General features: G+C 52.1%; 1 protein-coding gene across 1 annotated transcript; it reads right to left on the bottom strand.

Moving 5' to 3' along the window:
* Positions 1-116: 116 nt before the first annotated feature.
* On the bottom strand, positions 117-7823 carry SACK1C (scaffolding CK1 anchoring protein C). The gene is made up of 4 exons (XM_055436288.2): positions 7190-7823; positions 4614-4781; positions 4308-4432; positions 117-3499 (listed from the first exon to the last, which is right to left on the bottom strand). Exons 1-4 carry the CDS (start codon positions 7658-7660, stop codon positions 2062-2064), a joined length of 2202 nt encoding a protein of 733 aa, XP_055292263.2. The 5' UTR covers positions 7661-7823; the 3' UTR covers positions 117-2061.
* Between the last annotated feature and the right edge of the window lie 11529 nt (positions 7824-19352).

The following is a 19352-nucleotide window of genomic DNA, read 5'->3' as shown; positions in this document are numbered from 1 at the left end:
ATTCCTTCTGTTATTCATTCATTCAATCGGGAGCTTTGTAGGAAGAACAACTGACGGAGACCTGTGCTGGTTGGATGTGAGGTATCAGAACGGAGGAGCCAGGATGTCTCGCCAAAGATGGGTTGATGCTGGAGATACATTTATTGAAGTTAAGGCTGGGGAGGAAGAGAAGGTGTCGGGGAGGCGAGGGACAGAGTAAGGTACGGGACAGATTTCCAGGCCGAATCTGGAGCCCAGGGGAGACTGAAGGGCTGAGATGTGGGGCCAAAGCCTGGGGTGGATGAGGTCATTCATGGAGAAGGTGTCCATTAGGGAGAAGTGAGACGTGACAGAGGCCGGAGGAGGAGTCACAGCCAGAGAAGTAAAGGAAATCATCGTACTGAGGAAGGTATTGGAGAGGACGGTGGATGAAGCAGAGTGTCGGGGGGCGGGAAGCGGGGGGTCGTCCAGAGTGGGCAAGGGTCTGGGGGCTGATGGCTTCCACTTGTGCCCTTTGCACAGGCTTGATCACACTCAGCAAGCCAATTTCTGCCCCCATGCCACCCCACCCACAGAGGGTGGCAGTCAAGAGACATGCTCTCTCTCTTGGATGAACTTGGCCCACACTTTGAACAAAAGCCCCAGGGTCTCTCAGGATGTCACTGTCAGAGCAGAGGGAAGCTTGGAACCCCTTTCCTACCCCACCCCCTACCACCCCCATCCACTTTCCTCCAGGTAAAGGCCCGAATGGTGCCTTTCCCGTGTCCCTCACCTTCATAGTCATAACTCGGCCTTCTCAGAATACACCAGGCAGCCCCTGGGTCAGAGCTTGTCTGCTTTTATTGATTTGTATCACAAATACACTCCCAGGCAGGCTGCAGCTCAGGAGATGGACCCACATCTGACAGCCTATACTTCTGGTAACACTAAGCAAGATGATTGTGTGTGTTAGAGTCTGAGTATCCGTGTCCTCTCCATCCTCCGCAGTTCATCTCAGACCCACTCCCTCAGTCTTCTCCCTGGTCTCTCTTCTCCTGGTTCCCTCTCCCAGGAATTCCTCTAAATCTCACCTCCATCTATCCAAGTCCTTCCCACCTTTCAAGGTTTGACTCAAAGGCTGCCTCCTCTAAGAAACTTTTCTTACCACTCCATCATCACCACCACTCTCTGGCCTTCATTCTCTACCAGCTTCTGTCACTGGTTAGCCTTTCATTAGAAACACCAATGATTTATGCACTGAATCCTTGTTTTCCAGGGACTGGGAGCCCTGTTGCGTGTCCAGCACAGGACTGGATACACAGCTTTAGGTAGAAAAAGTTATTGGATGGTACATGCATGCCCATGAATGTGTGTGTGTGTGTGTGTGTGTGTGTGTGGTTAAGTGCATATTTATAGTCTGTGGGTCCTGAGGGGTCTGCAGTGTGCACTGAATGTGTACTGGATTCATTTAGCCAAGTGACATTTATTGAGTATCTATAACTAGAATCCTGAGTGTTCTGGTTTATCACATGGACCGTGTCTGTGGGTGTGAACCTTGTCAGCATGCATTGTACATTGTGCAGGTATTTGGGGCACCTCTGTGATATATGGATTTTGTGTGTATGAGGACATGGGAACTATTGATATTGTGTATCCCGTCTGTGCAAAAACACAATCTTAAGAAATAAAGATCTGAGCCCCTGTCAGTCACTTGAACCTGATTCCAAGCAAGTCATCAAACTCACTAGGTCTCAGCTTCCATATTTATATTATAGGGAAGACGATATGTGTGGTCCTAGAATTGTATCCCTACCAGAATCTATCTTGTAGGATATTGTGAGTGAGGATGAATGATGAGAAGTAACCGGTATGGAGGGCCCAGCACAGTGACAGTGGCAGGTGCCCGGTAACTATAAATTCCATTTTCCCATGTGCGTGCATGTGCATATATGTACAAGAATCCCGAGCCCAGGGAATGTCTAACGGGGTTTCTAGATCCCTCTCCTCATACAGTTCCTACCGAGCTTCCTCCCCAGAGTCTGGGACCTGAACAAATCTGGTCACAGTAGGTGAAGACAGACATGTCCCTTTCTGGAAGCACAACTAGGTCTCAAAGCGGCTTCGGAGCAACTTGAACTTGGACTTGTTGTACTTAGTGATGAGGTCCAGTTTGCTATGGCCCAGGGTCCGCCGTTTCTCATCCTCAGACAGGCCATTGCTGTTGCCGTTGCGCTGGCCACCCGCGGGGCCCCCGGAGAGGCCGGGCTCAGGTCCCTGCCTGGTGCCCTGCAACTGATGATACTTGGTGATGAGGTCCAGCTGGCTGTGGCCCAGCGTCCGCCGCTTCTCCTCCCCCAAGTCCACTCCAGCCTTTCGAGCAGGGCTCGGCCTAGGGAGTTCACTGGGCCCAGGCCCCTCACCCCGGAATGGACCAAACTTTGTGATGAGGTCCAGCTGGCTGTGGCCCAGGGTCTGCCGTCGTTCATCTGGACCCTGCTTGCCAGCCCTGGCCGGGGAGTTGGCTTCAGGAGGCACTCTGGAGCCCCCAGCCTGGGGGAACTGCACCAGGAGGTCCAGTTGGCTATGGCTGTGGTTTGCGGACAGTCTCTTGTCCTCTGGGGTCCAATTGCCAACCTTGGGTGAGCCTGACTCAGGGGCTCCCCTGGCATCCTGAGCCTGGGGCAGGAAATCCAGTCGGTTGTATCTCTGATTTGGGGCCAACCTCCTGTCCTCTCGGGCCTGCTCACCAGGCCAAAGAGAGCCTGAGTTGCGGGCCATCCCCAAATCAGAGCCTCCTGCTTCTTGTGCTCTGGGGAAGGGAACAAGGAGATCCAGATGGCCATGGCTCTGACTCAGAGATGCCTTGTTCTCCTCCAGTGTCTCAAGGGCTGTGCTGGGTACCCAGCGGCCCCGTGAGGGGCTAGGCTCCTGGCTTCCTGGGACTCCATTCTCTGGGAACCTGGGCAGAGCTGAGACATTCCAGGGAAAGGGGAGGAGAGGGCGAGAGCAAGCAAGCAGAGGTGACCCCCCTGCCAGGGTCACGGGGCTGGTGCTATTGTGGTTGAGGGCAGGGGAAGACTGGCACCAGGGGGATGCCCCCAGCTTGCTCAGGTTGGCCCTGTAGGGCCCTAGCAGAGGGCCATGGTTAGGATCTGACAGCTGGCGTTGCAGGGATGGCTGGCCATCAGCCTCACAGCGGGTAGGGCCGGGGGATGAGGACCCCACACCCATGTCAGTGTGGTCACCGCCTCCTGGCAGAGCGAGGTACGATTGGCCCATGCGAGGTGAACGTTTGATGCTGCTGAGGCTGGTGCTGGAGGGTGATGAGGATGTGGTGCTGGGGACTCCTGGCCCAAAAGCCAAGGCAACGGGGGGAGGGCACGGAGCTCTGGGAGTTGGGGGATCTTCACCTCCACAGAATCCCTCCACTGGCCGGGACTCGGCATAAAGACAGCGAAACTCCCGGTCAAAGTCTTCCACAATGCGGCCCCTCAGCTGCAGCACCATGCTCGTGTGGGCCTGGCTGCAAAGCCAGGTGAAGCTGGGGACAGAGAGTCGGGGTCAGGAGGCAAAGTGCAGGCCCTTGGGACCAGGCGGGAGTCACAACCAGGGGAGGAAGACAAAATCACCACCACCACCACCACCGTGGGCCCAAGTGAAGGGCAGAGCTCCGACTCCAGAGTCTGTGCTGCTCGGTTTAGTGGACTTGGACACACGGTTTCCTGTTATGGCCTCAACTTCCCCATCTGTAAAATGGACTGAGGGCTAGGTTCCCTGAAGTCCCTCCAGTTCCAAGGTGCAAGAGTTATTGGTTGACCAGAAAGTTCATTCAGGTTTTTCCGTAGAATAGTACAAGAAAGCCTGAATGAAACTTTTTGGCCAACACCAGTATTTTCCAGGCTCCCCCGGTGGCTCAGCAGTAAAGAATTCGCCTGCCAAGACAGGAGACACGGGTTCAATCCCTGGGTCAGGAAGATTCCCCCAGAGAAGGAAATAGCAACCCACTCCAGTATCCTTGCCTGGAGAAGCCTGTGGACAGAGCAGCCTGGCGGGCTACAGTCTATGGGGTCGCAAAGAGTCGGACGCAACTTGGCAACTAAACAACAACAACGTTTTCTGTGCTGGAGCATTAAAGTAATCCTTCTACAGAATGAGTTTCTCCAGGGCCCAGCCCAGGGCTCTCTCGCTCCCCACACAGGCCGCTGGGCCCTGCACCATGCCTGACATTAGGCGGCTGGAAAGGACGGATGAAAGAAGGGCAATTCAAAGCTGCCAGCTCCCAGGCAGCCTCACCAACCCATGGCCAGCCCCAGGTGCACCCCGTGCACCCCCCAATCCCACTCACTCACCTGTAGCTGCCCGCCACCACCTGCTCACAGTCGATGATGACGAACTTCTCCAGGGCCTGCCCCGTGAAGCGGCGGCCTGCCTTGCTGCAATATGTGTCCCCACACATGCTCCGTACACGCATGTTCTGAGCCAAGGAGGGAAGGGGGTTGGGGGTGACCTTGAGAGATCGGGGCTCAAGCCATGTCTAAATCCCATGGAGTCTCTGACCAGAAAGAGCTAAGAGAACCCGGCCCCCCTCCCATTGGCTCCCAGAGCTCATGGACCACCCCACCCGTGCCCCGGCTCCTGCCCCATCCCTCGCTGACCGGCAGGTGCCCTCCGTTGAGGTCCATCTTGTAGCACATCTCCAGGAAGTGCCTCAGGTGCTCCTGGGCCAGGAGCAGGTAGACGGGGACACCGCGCCGGCCCGAGGCCTCCATGAGGTCACACAGAAGCTCCATGTCAGTGAATATGTCCATCACGACAGCCACCACCTGGGGAGGGAGGGGGAGCTCAGCCCTGCCCGGGGGCACTGCCCAGCCCGGGGGCAGGGGCTAGATTCCAGGAAACAGGCACTGGACTGAAAAGCAGGCGGCCAGAGCCTGCGAGACCATCTGAACTGGGAGGGCTCTTAGTGGTGACCCAGCCCGGGGCTTCTTGACTTAGAAAGAGGGAGGTTTCACTGTCTTGAAGCCCAGAAGGCTGTTTGAAAGGTTTGTGGGTTTGTGTGTTGTTGTTTTTTTTTTATTGGATGTTTGAAAGTTTTGTGTGCATTTTTCTAAGGACAGATTGTTTGTTGTCAGAATCTCAAAGAGGTCCATGGATCAACTGCACTAGTCTGAAGGTCTCCTCTACACAGGTAATGACTGATGCCCAGAGAGGGAAAGAGTCAGAAGCAGAACCCAGCCCCCAGTTCCCAGGCCAGCACGTCACACTACCCCCTACTGGCTCCAGCTGTCACTCTGTGACTCTGAGGCTCCCTTGTCACAGATCAGAGCTGCAGGAAGTGACCGGGGTCTTTGGTGCCCTTTGCCAGACCCACCTGTTCCTCTGTGAAGCTGCAGAGGCTGCTGTGACCTTTGCCACCCACACCAACTGGGACCAAGTTTCCTGCTCGCTGTCTGCTGTGAGAACCTCCCCTCCCAGTTCTCCAGGTTGAGAGGCAGCCAGTGCAGAGCAAAGCACTCCAGTTCTGGGGCCAGACAGAACTGGGTTCAAACCCGCACTCTGCTGCTTCCTAGTGACACAGCCTTGGGCGAGTTCCTTCACCTCTGGGTGCCTCGACTTCCTCATCTGCTAAATGGAGATAATGATAGCTACCTCTCTGAGTTATGGAGAATCAAATGTGAAAAGCCTCAACATGCAACTGAAGCTCAGTAAATGATCCTTTCCTGCTGCTTCCTTAAGAAACAAGGACCTTGGGCCATGGGGAGAGGAAGCACTTCCTAAGGTCACTGAGAGTCAGTGACAGCCCAGAGTGGAAGCCTGGCTCCTGGCCCAGAGGCAGAGGGTCTAGATGCGAGGAATCAAAACATTGAGGGATGCCCTGGTCCATGGCACAGGTCTGGCCAGGAATGGTGATGGGGATTGGGGGGGCGGACAAGCAAGAAAGATCAAAGGGGCAGAAGTGATGACAGCAGCCACTCACTAATAACCCCATTCCCGCTGCCAATCAGGCCCTGCCCTCCCCTGCCTGGGGCATAGGGAGACTTGCCAGGGAGGCTCTAGAGGTCGCGGTAGGTCCCAGCATCCTGGCTGCTAACATCTGCAGTGGGTTCCCTGCAGGCTGCTCCCCTAGCCAGGGCACCAGGGCCAACCTGCCTCAAACCCTGCCTGGGATCATCTGATTCAACCCCTTGCCTCCTGAGTCAGTGGTCTGGGCTCCAGGAGTGAGGCTGTGCTAGTCTGTGGCTACAGCCTTCCCAACGCTAGCACCCCTACCTGCCCTCCCCCGTTTCCCTTTCTCCTTAGCCCCTGTTCCCCATCCCTAAGCCCAGCAGCTTCCTCTCCTCCTTCCTTTGGGTGCAGAGCTAAAAGCCCAGCCCTCAAGGCCAAGTGGAGGCCCAGGCTCCAGTGCCCCTTCCCCTGATTCAGGCCAGTGGAGCCACTTCACAAGGGGCAAGGCGTGGTTGGGGCCATACGTCAGGGCTATGCCTGGGTCTTGGGGCCTGAGTCTAGACCTCTTTCCTCTACCTGAGCCCTGGCTCCATTTCACCAATGGACTGGACCTCCCTGAGTAAGTATCATCCCCTCTGTGGCCTCAGTTTCCTCCTCCGTAAGTAAAGGGAGTGGCTCAGATGCTCACTGAGGTTGGGGCTCTTTGTCTTAGGATCATAGACCTTTCTGAGAATCTGATGGAAGCCATGGACCCTCTCCCCCAGAAGAGAGAGGATCCCTCTCTGCAATGAGCACCCCTTTGCACCTGTTTTCTGGGTGTTTATGGTATCTCTGAGGCCCATCCCCTGTTCTAAGCTTATCCATAATGTCCCTGAGTGCCAAGGGATTGTGCTGTGCTGTGCTTAGTCACTCAGTCGTGTCTGACTCTTTTGCGACCCCATGGACTGTACCCCATCAGCCTCCTCCGCCCATGGGATTTCCCAGGCAAGAATATTGGAGTGGGTTGTCTTTCCCTCCGCCAGGGGATCTTCCCAACCCAGGGATCGAACCCAGGTCTCCCGCATTGCAGGCAGATTCTTTACCATCTCTGCCACCAGGGAAGCCCCGCCAAAGGATTACCAAGGTAAATAAAACCTTTAGGAGCTTGTGATCTGATAGGGCACAGAGGTTCTTGTCCCAGTGCTGCCCCAAGCTGCTGGGCGGCCTTGCGTGCTGGTCCCTTTCCCTCCCTGGGCCTCAGTTCCCACATCTGTGAAATGGGTGTCTGAAGAGATGGGGTCCTTACCGTGCGGGCCTGGCTGAAGAGGAAACGCAGAAGATCCTTGATGCTCTTGGCTTTGTCCCGCTGGAAGTGGACCACAGCCTGCGTGGGGCTGAAGCCCGTGGCATGTGGCACCTCAGGCCAACCCAGGTCCAGGTCTGGAGGGTCTATGTCGGAGGCCAGGGGGAAGTAAGTGCCAGAGGTGACTTCAGAGTGCAGGCTGAGGCGGTCAGGCCCCAAGGCCTCGGGTCCCTGGGCCTCGCCGAGCTCTGGGCCCCCGCGCGCATGGCTGGTCATGTAGTCCATGTCCAGGGCACTCAGGAAGGGCAGCTCCCGCTCCTCGGAGATGACCCGCAGGTAGGCATCCTCACCCCGCTCCAGGAGGGCGTCGGCCGCCAGCCGGGCCGCCTCGCTGTGCTGCAGCACCAGCGGGGAGCTCTCCCGCCACCAGGGTCGCTTCAGCTCATCCACCCGGCTCCTCAGGGGCCCGGCCATGCCCTGGGCCCCCAGGCCCCCTGGCCCCGGGCCTCCGAACACACCCACCCACTGGCTCCTGTCACCCTCCAGCGGGCTCCATGGCCTGCACCCTGGGCTGGCCACGGCAGGAAGAATATCCCAGCAGGCCTGCCTGCCAGCCCCGCCTGCCCTGTGTGGCAGGGCCCCGGGCCTGTTGTCACCCTATGTCAGAGCCATGCTCCACCCCTTTGCCCCCGGCCTCAGGAACCTGTCGGGTCAGCCTCACCTGTCTGCCTGCTGTTGGGACTCGCCCGCCCAGGGAAAGGCAGGCCCTCAGCACACTCTCCTTCCCCACCCACCTCAGCCCCACCCCAGCATCACCTGCTTCTTCCCCACCAGGCTCCTAGCAGTTTCCTCCAAACCCTGACCTTCCAGAGTCCCGGTGAAAAATGCTGTCCCACTCTGGAAAAATTCTGTTCAGATGGCTGTTTCCAACAAGCTCAACTCTGGGAAAGCTCTTGACCTGGTGGGGCCAGACCCTAACTCTAATCCTAACCCTCCTAAGGGCTGGATATTAAATGATTATGGGCTTCTCTGGTGACTCAGTGAATGAGAATCTGCCTGCCCATGCAGGGGACATGGGTTCGATCCCTGGTCCGGAAGATTCCACATGCCACAGAGCAACTAAGCCCGTGAGCCATTAACTACTGAGCCTGTGCTCTAGAGCCCGCAAGCAGTAACTACCAAGTGGGTTGCGCCTACTGAAGCCCGTGCACTTAGAGCCATTGCTCCACAGCAGGAGCACAGCCAGAGCACCGCAATTAGAGTAGCCCCTGCTCGCTGCAACTGGAGAAAGCCCATGCAAAGCAATGAAGACCCAGCACAGCCAAAAATAAATAAAATTTAAAAAATTTTAATAGTTATGAGAAAGTCGTTTGAGAGGATCAGGGCACACATTGCATGGTTCGGAGGCAAACAGGTCTGGAGGCAAGTTTCTGTTTTCTGCCACCATCAAGGGTCCCAGAGCCCTCAGAAGCAGGGTGAGAGGCCTTGTGCTGGAGAAAAGGAGTCAGCAGATGGCAGCTCACTGGGGAGGCAGGTCGGGCAGGAGTGGTCTCAGCGGTGCACAGTGCCAGCCTGAGGCACCACCTTTCTGTGGAGGGACAAGGTCCAGTGAGGATGGCCAGGACAGCAGGAGACTTCAGGCCATGTCTCATGACCCTGTTTAGTGCTGGCTGCACTTGCTTCAACTGGTCTGTGGTCATGCCCAGACCAGACACAGGTTCCTCGGTGTCCACAGGACACAGGTTTGATCCTTGGTTGCAGAACTAAGATCCCGTGTGTCATGCTGTGGGGCCAAAAAAATAAAAGGAGGCCCTCCCCTGGAGGTGGGGAGGCTGAGTGACGGGTGAGGGGTGAGTAAGCAGAGCCAGATCGTGGGAGGGTAATAAGCTGTAGGGGTAGCCAGGGTGGCAGGGCTTTCATTAGGGCCTTATCTCCAGATCTGTTGAGGGGGGAGCAGGGGCCTTATCTGGGTCAGAGAAGCACTATTGGGAGGGGAGCAGGCATATTTCCGTGCTGTTGAGTTTCTGTGGTTTATCCCTCGGTGTGACCTGATGATATATACTTTTGGCTCTTTTTAAAAATTATTTTTAATTAACATAAAGTTTACCATCTTAAATGTTTTTTTAAATTTACTTTTAAAAATTTGACTGCACCGGGGTCTCAGTTGTGGCATGTGGGATCTAGTTCCCTGACCAGGAATCAAACCCAGGGCCTCTGCATTGGGAGCTGGAGTCTTAGCCACTGAACTCCCAGAGAAGTCCCTCATCTTAACTATTTTTAAGTATGTAGTTCAGTGGTTCACCCATACTGGTATGCAACTATCACCACCATCCATTGCCAGAGCTTTTTCCATCTTCCACAACTGAAACTCTGTCACTATAAAAGGCTTAGTACCTTCATCTCTCTCCCAGCCCCTGATAGCCATCACTCTACTTTCTTTTTTTCTCATTTTTAACTTTTTTGGCTGCAACAGGTCTTAGCTGTGGCATGGGGGATCTAGTTCCCTGACCATGGATTGAGCCCAGGCCCCATGTATTGGGAATGCAGCATCTTAGCCACTGGACCAGCAGGGAAGTTCCCCTACCACTCTACTTTCTAACTCTATGAATTTGACTACTCTAGGTATCTCATGTAAGTGGAATCATACAGTCTTTGTCTTTTTATGACTGGCATATTTCACCTAGCATAATATCCTCAAGGTTCACTTATGTTCGACCAGTGTGACAGGACTTCCTTTTTAAAGGCTGAATAATATTCCATTGTGTGTACATACCACATTGTTTATCCACTCACCCACTGATAGACACTTAAATTGTTTCCGCCTTTTGGCTACTGTGAATGATGCTGCTTGAACATGGGTGTAAAAATTTGACTCTATATTATTTTTCTATATTTCCCTCCATGCCCACGTTTGTATTAGATTCCATTTCTATAAGTAAAAAAGCCACCGAATATTGGCAATTTCACATTTCATATGGCTCAACATATACAGGCATGCCTCAGAGATATGAGTTTGGACCATTTATTACAGACCACTGTTAATAAAACAAATATCTCAATAAAGTGAATCACACAAATTTTTTGGCTTCCCAGTTCATACAGAAGTTATGTTTATACTACATTGTAGTCTATTGTGTGCAATAGCAGTATGTCTAAAGAAATATAGATCTTAATTTTAAAATACTTTATTGCTGGGACTTCCCTGGGAGTCCAGTGGTTAAGACTCAGGGCTCCCACTGCAGGGGGTGAAGTTTCCATCCCTGGTTGGGGAACTAAGATCCCACTTGCTGCATGACAGGGGTAAAAAAAATGTTTAAAAATATACTTTATTGCTGAAAAATGCTAACCATCCTCTGAGAACTCAGGGTTGCTACAAAGATTCAGTTGGTAAAAAATGCAATATCTGCCAAGCACAATAAAGCGAAGTGCAATGAAATGAGGTGTGCCTGTACACTGTACCTATGCACCACCGTACCTGTGCATGTACACACGTTACATGCTATCTGTGATGTTTGTGTGTCTGCTTGGATGCCTTAGCTGCACATCAGTGTGTTTACCTGCATGCACATCTGTGTGTGCTCTCGTGTGTGTGTGGGGGGTGCATATCTGGGTATATGAGCATCGGGCAGCAGGGGTGGTCTTTGACCCTAACATTAGACCATGGGCCTAAGTGTCTGCACAAGGGAACTCAGCTGAGAAGGGCCAGGATAGGAAGACTGAGCTGAAAAGGGCTCCAAGGAATCCCTGATACCCTGATAATATTGGATTGGCCAAAATGTTCATTTGGATTTTTCCATTACATCTTATGGAAAACCCCTAATGAACTTATTGGCCAAGCCAATAAAAGCATGTAAATCAAACCATATTCCCCAGGGCTGCAGAACCACTCACCACTCAATGGGCTGAGTGGATAAAGGGCAGTGGGAGGGTAGACAGGTAGATCCTAGCCTCGGGGCTGAGCCTGGGGTGGGGACCCAGGGTGATGAGAGCCATGTGGACAGTGAAGCCCAGACCTGGCCGCAGTGTGTCAGGAACAGGCTCCTTAATAACTGTTATTAAGAGGAAGAAAAAGATCATCCTGTCCAGGAGGTGTGTCAGGCGCCTGCCTGGCATCATTCTACCATCCTGGGGGCTATTTAGCCTTGTCTGTTCCCTCTTGCAAGCTGAGTGGTGCCTGGGCAGGTAAATGTCCTGTTTGGGTGGCAGAAGCAGAGGCTGGGCTGCAGCCCTTTAGTTGCAAACAGCTCTGATGCCAACATGGCCACACACCTTTACTGGGGCACCTCTGGGTCAGAGAAGACAAGATGCCTGGAAGGAGCAGCTAGGGCTGGGAGGGGAGCCAGATTATGCTCAAATCTCTTTTTAAAAAAATAATTAATTAGGCTGTGTTGGGTCTTAGTTGCATCATGTGGACTCTTGCAGCATGCAGGCTTCTCTAGTTGCAGTGCATGGAGTCTCCAGTTGAGGTGCGTGGACTCAGTAGTTGCAGGGTGAGGGCCTAGTTGCTCTATGGCATTTGGGATCTTAGTTTCCCCACCGGGGATCAAACCCATGTCCCCTGTATTGGAAGGCAGATTCTTTACTACTGGACCACCAGGGAAGTCCCCCAGATCTCTTGAATTAAGGCAAAGCTAAGAGAGCTAGACACAGGGACAAGTTGTGAGGATTCCCAGAGACTGGCTCGTGCTGGGAATTAGATGAGAAAGATTTCCAGATGTGTGGAGTGGTGGGCTAAGCGTGCCAGGCTGGAGGATTAGAGGGGCAGGGACACGCTTGTTGAAGGAACTGGGTGCAGTGGTGGGGGCATGGGGGACAGAGTGGACCAAAGTACCAAAGTCCCAGCAACAAGCCAGATGCTGTGGTTTAGCAGCTCTGGAGCACCACGCAGGTCTCCAGAGGCCACAATGGCTCTGGCACTTAATGGGTGAGCTGAGCCCTGAGTCACAGTGGCTTGATCTGTAAGATGGGGCCAACACCATCTCCTTCACCAGGTTGTTGAAAGGGATAAGTGGACTCCCTGTGTCAGGGGCCTGACTGGGAGGAGAATGAGGTGCTCGGGACATGCTGGTTTAGAGTCTTTGCAGCCATGAAGGGACAGGGGCTCTGGCAAGGCCTGACAACAAATGAAGCAACATCAGAGGAGCCCCTCCAGACCAAAGGCCAGTCCTGAAGAGGAACGTGACCCTGGGCCATGTCAGCGGAGTGTGGTTCTGAGATTTGGCCTCTTATCCCAGCTCACGGGAGGCAAGGTCCTCTCTCCACTCTGCATACGCGGATGCATGCCAGGCAAGCACCATCACAAGGAATAAGGATTCTGGCATTCTGTTTTGGAAAGGTGGTTGTGTCTGGGTCTAGACTGTGGAGGCTGTGATGATGGGGTCTCAGCCTTTCCCCCACATTCTTCCCTCCATCCCCTCTACTCATCTGTCCACATATCCCATTCCACCTGTCCCCATTCATGTTTCCTTCAGGAAATGTTTTCCACTCCCCTCTCCTGGAGGCGAAGTGTGGGAGGACCACTCCTGAATCCTCACCGGTTCCACCCTCCACAGAGAAGGGGAATGATTTGTCTACTCGGTGGCTGAGGGAAGGAGCTGGCCTCAGATATTTCTGGGCTTCTTTGTCTCAGTTCTGCAAAAGTAGCATATTCTCCACCATATTCTACATGGTAAAATTCCAGAGGAGGTTCTGTCCCCCTAAGGGAGAGAGGTCTACTCTCTTTGGGCAGAGGGTGTGCATGTTTAGTTTTGGGAAGATATTAGAAAGTCCATTTGGCCAGAGAGCAAAAGCTATGTTCTCCAATTATCTTTATCAGAAGTACCGGTAGGGGTCTCCCTGGTGGCTCAGAGATAAAGAATACACCTGCCAATGCAGGAGACGTAGATTCAATCCCTGATCCAGGAAGATCCCACATGTCACAGAGGAACTAAGCCCATGCACCACAACGATTGACCCTGTGCTCTGGAGCCCGTGCTCTGCAACTCGAGAAGCCACCGCAATGAGAAGCCCACACACCTCAACGAAGAGCAGCCCCCACTCGCCGCAACTAGAGAAAAGCAGGTGCAGCAACGAAGACACAGCACAGCCATAAATAAATAAATATAAAAAAGGAAATACTGGTAAAGACACCATTTTGTCTTTGAATGAAAGACAAATCATTCCCCTTCTCTGAGGGAGGGTGGAGCCAGTGAGGATTCCGCAGTGGTCCTCTCACACTTCGTCTCCAGGAGAGGGGAGTTGGGAATTCTCTCCCTTGAAGGAAACATGAGGGAGGGCAGGTGGGATGGGATATGTGGACAGATGGGTAGAGGGGGTGGAGGGAAGGACGTGGGGCAAAGGCTGGGACCCCATCATCACAGCCTCCACAGTCTAGACCCAGACACAACCACCTTTCCAAGACAGCATGCCTCCAAATAAGAGACACCTCCACCTGTCTCTTATTTCTCAAAAAAGAAATATCATCTATTGATCTCTGAAGTCAACAGTTTTTTGTTTTTTTTTTGCAGAACCCCACGTCTTGTGGGATCTTAGTTTTTAGATCAGAGATTGAAAGCACAGAGTCCTAACCACTGGACAGCCAGGGATTCCCTGCCACCTTGCCCCAACATTATTGGTCCAGCCACCTCTCTCCCCCAGCCCATCCCCTCACCCTCTGCCCATCCGGTCTACCCAACACGTATTTAATGCCTACTTTAGGCCAGCACTGTGGTCCCAGAGATGAGTAAGGCATGGTCTGTGCCCCGAAGGAACTCAGTTTGGCAAAGAAGGCAGACTCATAGGTAATTATAAGCCACAAAGTCAGCAGAGGTATGAACCCATTGCTTGGGGTTTATAGCTCATGAGCCACTCTGGAAACTGAGATGAACCATGTCCTATCCTTCACCCTCAATTAGAGTACAGCCCTGTGACTGGCTCTTTCTCAGATGGTGACTGGGAAGTAAAGGAGCTGTTTCTGGCTGCAGGGCGAGAGAAGAAGAGGGAAGAAGCAAGCCCGCACAGGTCAGGGGTTCTGGTTCTTGACGGTGAAACCCTGAGTGAGCCCCTCCAGGCCCCGGCCTCCCGTCTATAGAGCAAGAGGAGGCTGGGCTGGAGGTCTCCCAGTCCCTTCTAGTGCTCACACTGTGTTCTATTGCTTTTTGACATTCAGGTCAGCGCTTGAAGATTCTCTTCCTGGAAATTCCCCAGCCAGGATATCTTTTCTCCCCTCAATAGAGGTACAGAAGCCCTTGACCTGGGCAGGGTCTGGGCCTGGGCTCAGCAGCATGGCTCAAGGGAAGTCCCTTGGAAGCCACAGAAAACTTGTGAGGGATGGTTAACATCTGGGTGGGGTGAGGGAGTAGATGATCATGACTAGGGCTCATTTCACACACTAGCAAGGTAATGCTCAAAATCCTTCAAACTAGGCTTCAATAGTACATGAACCAAGAACTTCTAGATGGGCAAGCTGGATTTAGATGAGGCAGAGGAATCAAACTGTCGACATCCATTGGATCATAGAAAAAGCCAGGGAATTAAAAAAATATCTACATCTACTTCTGCTTCATTGACTACTCTAAAGCCTTTGACTGTGTGGATCACAACTATGGAAAATTCTTAAAGAGATGGGAATACCAGACCACCTTACCTGCCTCCTGAGAAACCTGTATTCAGGAGAAGCAGCAAGTTAGAACCAGACATGGAACCTCTGACTGGTTCAAAATTGGGAAAGGAGTATGTCCAGGCTGTATATTGTCACCCTGCTTATGTAACTTCCATGCAGAGTACATCAAGCGAAATGCCGGGCTGGATGGCTTACAAGCAGGAAACAAGACTGCCTGAAGAAACATCAACAGCCTCAGATATGTAGATGATACCACTCAAATGGCAGAAAGTAAAGAGGAACTAAAGAGCCTCTTGGTGAGGGTAAAAGAGAACAGTGAAAAAGCTAGCTTAAAACTCAACATTCAAAAAAGATCATGGCATCCAGATCATGGCAAAGAGATGGGGAAAAAGTGGAAACAGTGACAGATTTTATTTCCTTGGGCTCCAAAATCACTGTGGATGGTGACTGCAGCCATGAAACTAAAAGTGGGCAAGGCACGGTGGGATGCAGTGGGAGAAGGCTGAAGCAGGCAGAACCAGAGCAGTGAGCAGAGGGCTGCTCCCAAGGGAAGAGCTCATTTTGGAACTGTCCACAGACCTGCCTGCTCCCCTCCCTTCCCCACCCCAGCCCCAAGGGCTGATCAACTCTACGTTCCCTGGGCATCAGGAGCTCCTTTCCCTCTTGGCCCTCATCACAGACATCACTTGCCCCCCATGCGTCTTCCAATCTCTGGTCTCAGGAAAGGACCCCCTTCTCCTCTCCAGAGCCAGGCCCTTATTCTCAAGACCAGACTTCCACTTTCAGAGGGAACCTAACAATAATTCTTCACACTTGTGCGAAGTTTCCAACCCTACTCATTGCTTCACACTTAATCGGGATCCTCCCCAGCCCCACGCACATCTTCAGTCCTTTCCTGTCCTGAAAATACCTGCTCTCCTAACTCCTGCTCAATTTCCCTCTGTTTCTTCTCATCAAGAGCACCTCCCAAGATTTCACAACTGTTGCCATAACCTGCTCCCGGAAGTCTTGACCCCGGAACAGTATAAAGCACTTAAGCTTCACCCACTTACTCCCAGCCCCTAGGCTCTGCAACCCGCTGCATTAAGAGGCTCCTCCTTAGGGAAGCTGCCCGCCCCCAACCCCCCCAAACCCCCACAGCCCCTCCTCAGGCTTCACCTGCCACGTTGGTTCCTGCTCTTCCTACCACAGCCCCCACCCACCCGCGTCACTGTGAATGCTTTCTCCCACGCCCACCCCAGGCCCTGGTCTACCCTCATCTCATTTCCAGGAACACATCCAATTTCATAATTTCAAGTATCCCTTCTATACCCAAGACAAGGCCAAAGTCCTTGGCTCTGAGGCCTTAACCACCCCGACCCTGAGATCCAAGCCTGCCCTGTGCCCTCGCCCTCCCGCGGCATCTTCCGCAGCCCAACTCCCATGCTAACATTCGCACCAAAGCAGCGGGGTGGGGCTCGGAAGACACAGAGGCTGTTAGCTTCACTCTGTGATTTCTCCTCAGTAGACCTCCCTGGCCTGTCTCATGCCGCTGTTGCTGCTAAGTCGCTTCAGTTGTGTCCGACTCTGTGCGACCCCATAGACGGCAGCCCACCAGGCTCCCCCGCCCCTGGGATTCTGCAGGCAAGAACACTGGAGTGGGTTGCCATTTCCTTCTCCAATGTGTGAAAGTGAAAAGTGAAAGTGAAGTCGTTCAGTCATGTCCAACTTTTAGCGACCCCACAGACTGCAGCCTACCAGGCTCCTCCATCCATGGATTTTCCAGGCAAGAGTACTGGAGTGGGCTGCCATTGCCTTCTTTGGGCCTGTCTCATAGGATAATATAATTAGCACTTGGGGAAAAAAAAAAACTATGACAAAGAGGATTCTTCAAGTTCCCCTCTTCTGCCAGACATTGCCATCTCCCCGCTCCCAGGAAAGCTCTGGATGGCTCTTCAGGCTCCAGTCCAGTCAGGCATGAAGTCCTGACGATTTTATTGTGAGCATCTTTGGAGTTTGAACTCCTTTAAATTTCTACCATGGCCCCCAGGCCCTCAAGCCTAGATGGCCAGAATCCTTGCTGACTATGTCCACCCACCCTGCACACCGCTGTGCATCCTCACTCCCACCAGCTCACAGTCTTGATGCAGTTACCAGGCTTTGATTCATGGCCCCACCTGGATCTCTGCAACCTTTTCTTTCCTTAACAACCTACCTAGTTGGTCCACTCAGTCTGAACGTTTCCAGCTCTGTGTCATAGATCCTCACTTCGTATTTTCCTTTCCACCTACCTAAACCTTGTCCATCCTTTATATCCCAACTCCCTTCAAGGCTTTTCTGACTTTGGAGCCTGAACCCTGTGCTGACTTTTCCTGTTAATACGCCCACAGAAACCCACGAGGCTGGAATACTACTCTAGGTTTCCTTTCACTTTTTAATGGAGCACAACTGACCCTTTCCCCATGTCATATTCCTTTTCTAGAACTAAAAGCATTGCACTTGAGTGTCAGAACTGCCTGAGTCCACATGCAGGATAAATTTGGACCTCTCCAAGCTGCAGTCCTCAGCAGTTAAGACGAGCTTATAGGTAATACTTACCTCACAGAATTGTCAGAGGATTAAATGAGATAACTGAAAATACCAAGCTGCGTCTGGCGCAGAACAGAAACACGAAAAATACTGGCTGAAGGGTGGGCTGGGCTTTAATCACAACTTGATGTAAGAAAGCAATACTTGAAATTTTTAAAATTTTAGGCAATACTGAAAACTTAGGGGTACTGTTTGCTACACTGTTCAGGGTTTCTCATTTAAAAACCCTACATTGTTCTCTGGGATTAAGGAAAACATTTATTTCTTCTGATTAGTAAGCATAATTTCTTTTATGTGACAGTGGGAACTATGCAACCTTCAGCCAGCCTTATTTCTGCTGTTGGCTTCTAGGGAGCCCAGGGCAAGGTTTTTTTGTTTCTTTTTAAATTAATTTATTTTTGGTTGTGCTTGGTCTTCACTGCTGCACGCAGACTTTCCCTGGTTGCAGTGAGTTGAGTTTCTCATTGTTGGCGGTACCCGGGCTTCACTGAGGTGGCTCCTCTTATTGCAGAATACGGACTCAAGAACACAGGCTCAGTAGTTGTGACACACAGGTTTAAGTTGCCCACCGCATGTGGGAACTTCACGGATCAGGGATCGAACCCGTGTCTCCTGCATTGGCAGGCAGATTCTTAACCACTGGGCCAGCAGGAAGTCCCAGAGCAAGGTTTTATCCTCAACTTCCGGTTTCCTCACTGACCTGCGGGAGGCAGTGTTGGGTGGGAAGAGAGCAAGGACAGGCGGGCTCAAGAGGGCTGGGGAGTCTTCCAGGCCTCTCTGAGCCATAGTCCTCTCTCTTGCGTAAAGAGAAGGACCAGGAGGAGGACGATACCTATCTAAACAGGACTGCTTCAGACAACTGATAGACTGCCCCAAAAGTCATGTGATATTTCCCCTCCCAATACTTGCATCTTATCTTTTAAACTTTAATTGTTATGCAGTTTTTACACCTGTTATCTCTTAATCTGCTGTTATCTTTTCTGGAAGTATGCAAAAATAGGTCACTCAGTCGTGTCTGACTCTTTATGACCCCATAGACTGTAGCCGGCCAGGCTCTCCTGTCCATGGAATTCTCCAAGCAAGAACACTGGAATTGGTTGCCATTCCCTTCTTCAAGGAATCTTCCCAACCCAGGGCTGGAAGTATACAGAATACAAACAAAAGACAAAATTATTCCTAGAGAGCAATATCTCTGATGGCAAGAAACCACATCTCTCACTTGCTCTGTATAACAATTTGCAATAGAAAAGCGTTTAGCTATAGAAAGAACATTTGGCTTTCATTCTTATCTGAAGGCCAAGGGAGGCACTTCATACTGAACTGTTACAATAACCTGAACTGTAATACGGACTGAGAACAGTCCAGAAAGGGGCTCTTGATTGGTGATTTAGTCATTCATTCCTTTTTTCATTTATCAAAGATCACCCTGATGCCTACTAAGATCCAGGCATGCTGCTGGACGCTGGAGAAACAAAGGAGACTGATCCAAACACCAGCGCCCACTCTCAAGGGGCTCCTAGAGCAGGGTGGAGGGCGGGTATGTAAAAAAATAGTTCCACTGGAGGATACTGTCTGGGGTGGACAGCAGAGGTGGCAATTGGGGATATGTGGGATTTCCACAGAAGAGTGGAGAGGATTCCAGGCAGAGGAAACATACAAGTTGCCCCAAGTGGCTGTTTGCTCAGGGAAGAAATGGGCTAGAGACTCACAAAAATAAGAAGAGCCTGACAGCCTCCAAGATGCCCATGGCCAGGAAGCAAGGGCTTTGGAAACATCACAGACGTGACAGATCGACCTGGCTTTTTGCAACATGGCTCTGAATTACAAGTTGCAGTGTTTAATGATTATTCATCTTGTGGATACAGGACTTGGCCCTGCAGGTGGAGACCATCTGCTGCTGGAGGTATTCAGAGGGCCCATATGGACACAGGCCAACAGAGATGTTGAGAAAGGGAGTCCAGTTGTGGACCAGGGCTGGACTAAATGACCACTAATGTT

This window comes from Moschus berezovskii, chromosome 15, assembly GCF_049115385.1.
Source record: "Moschus berezovskii isolate FMDL1 chromosome 15, NW_MosBer_1.0, whole genome shotgun sequence".
NCBI lineage: Eukaryota > Metazoa > Chordata > Mammalia > Artiodactyla > Moschidae > Moschus > Moschus berezovskii.
This window is presented reverse-complemented; position numbering and strand designations above follow the sequence as displayed.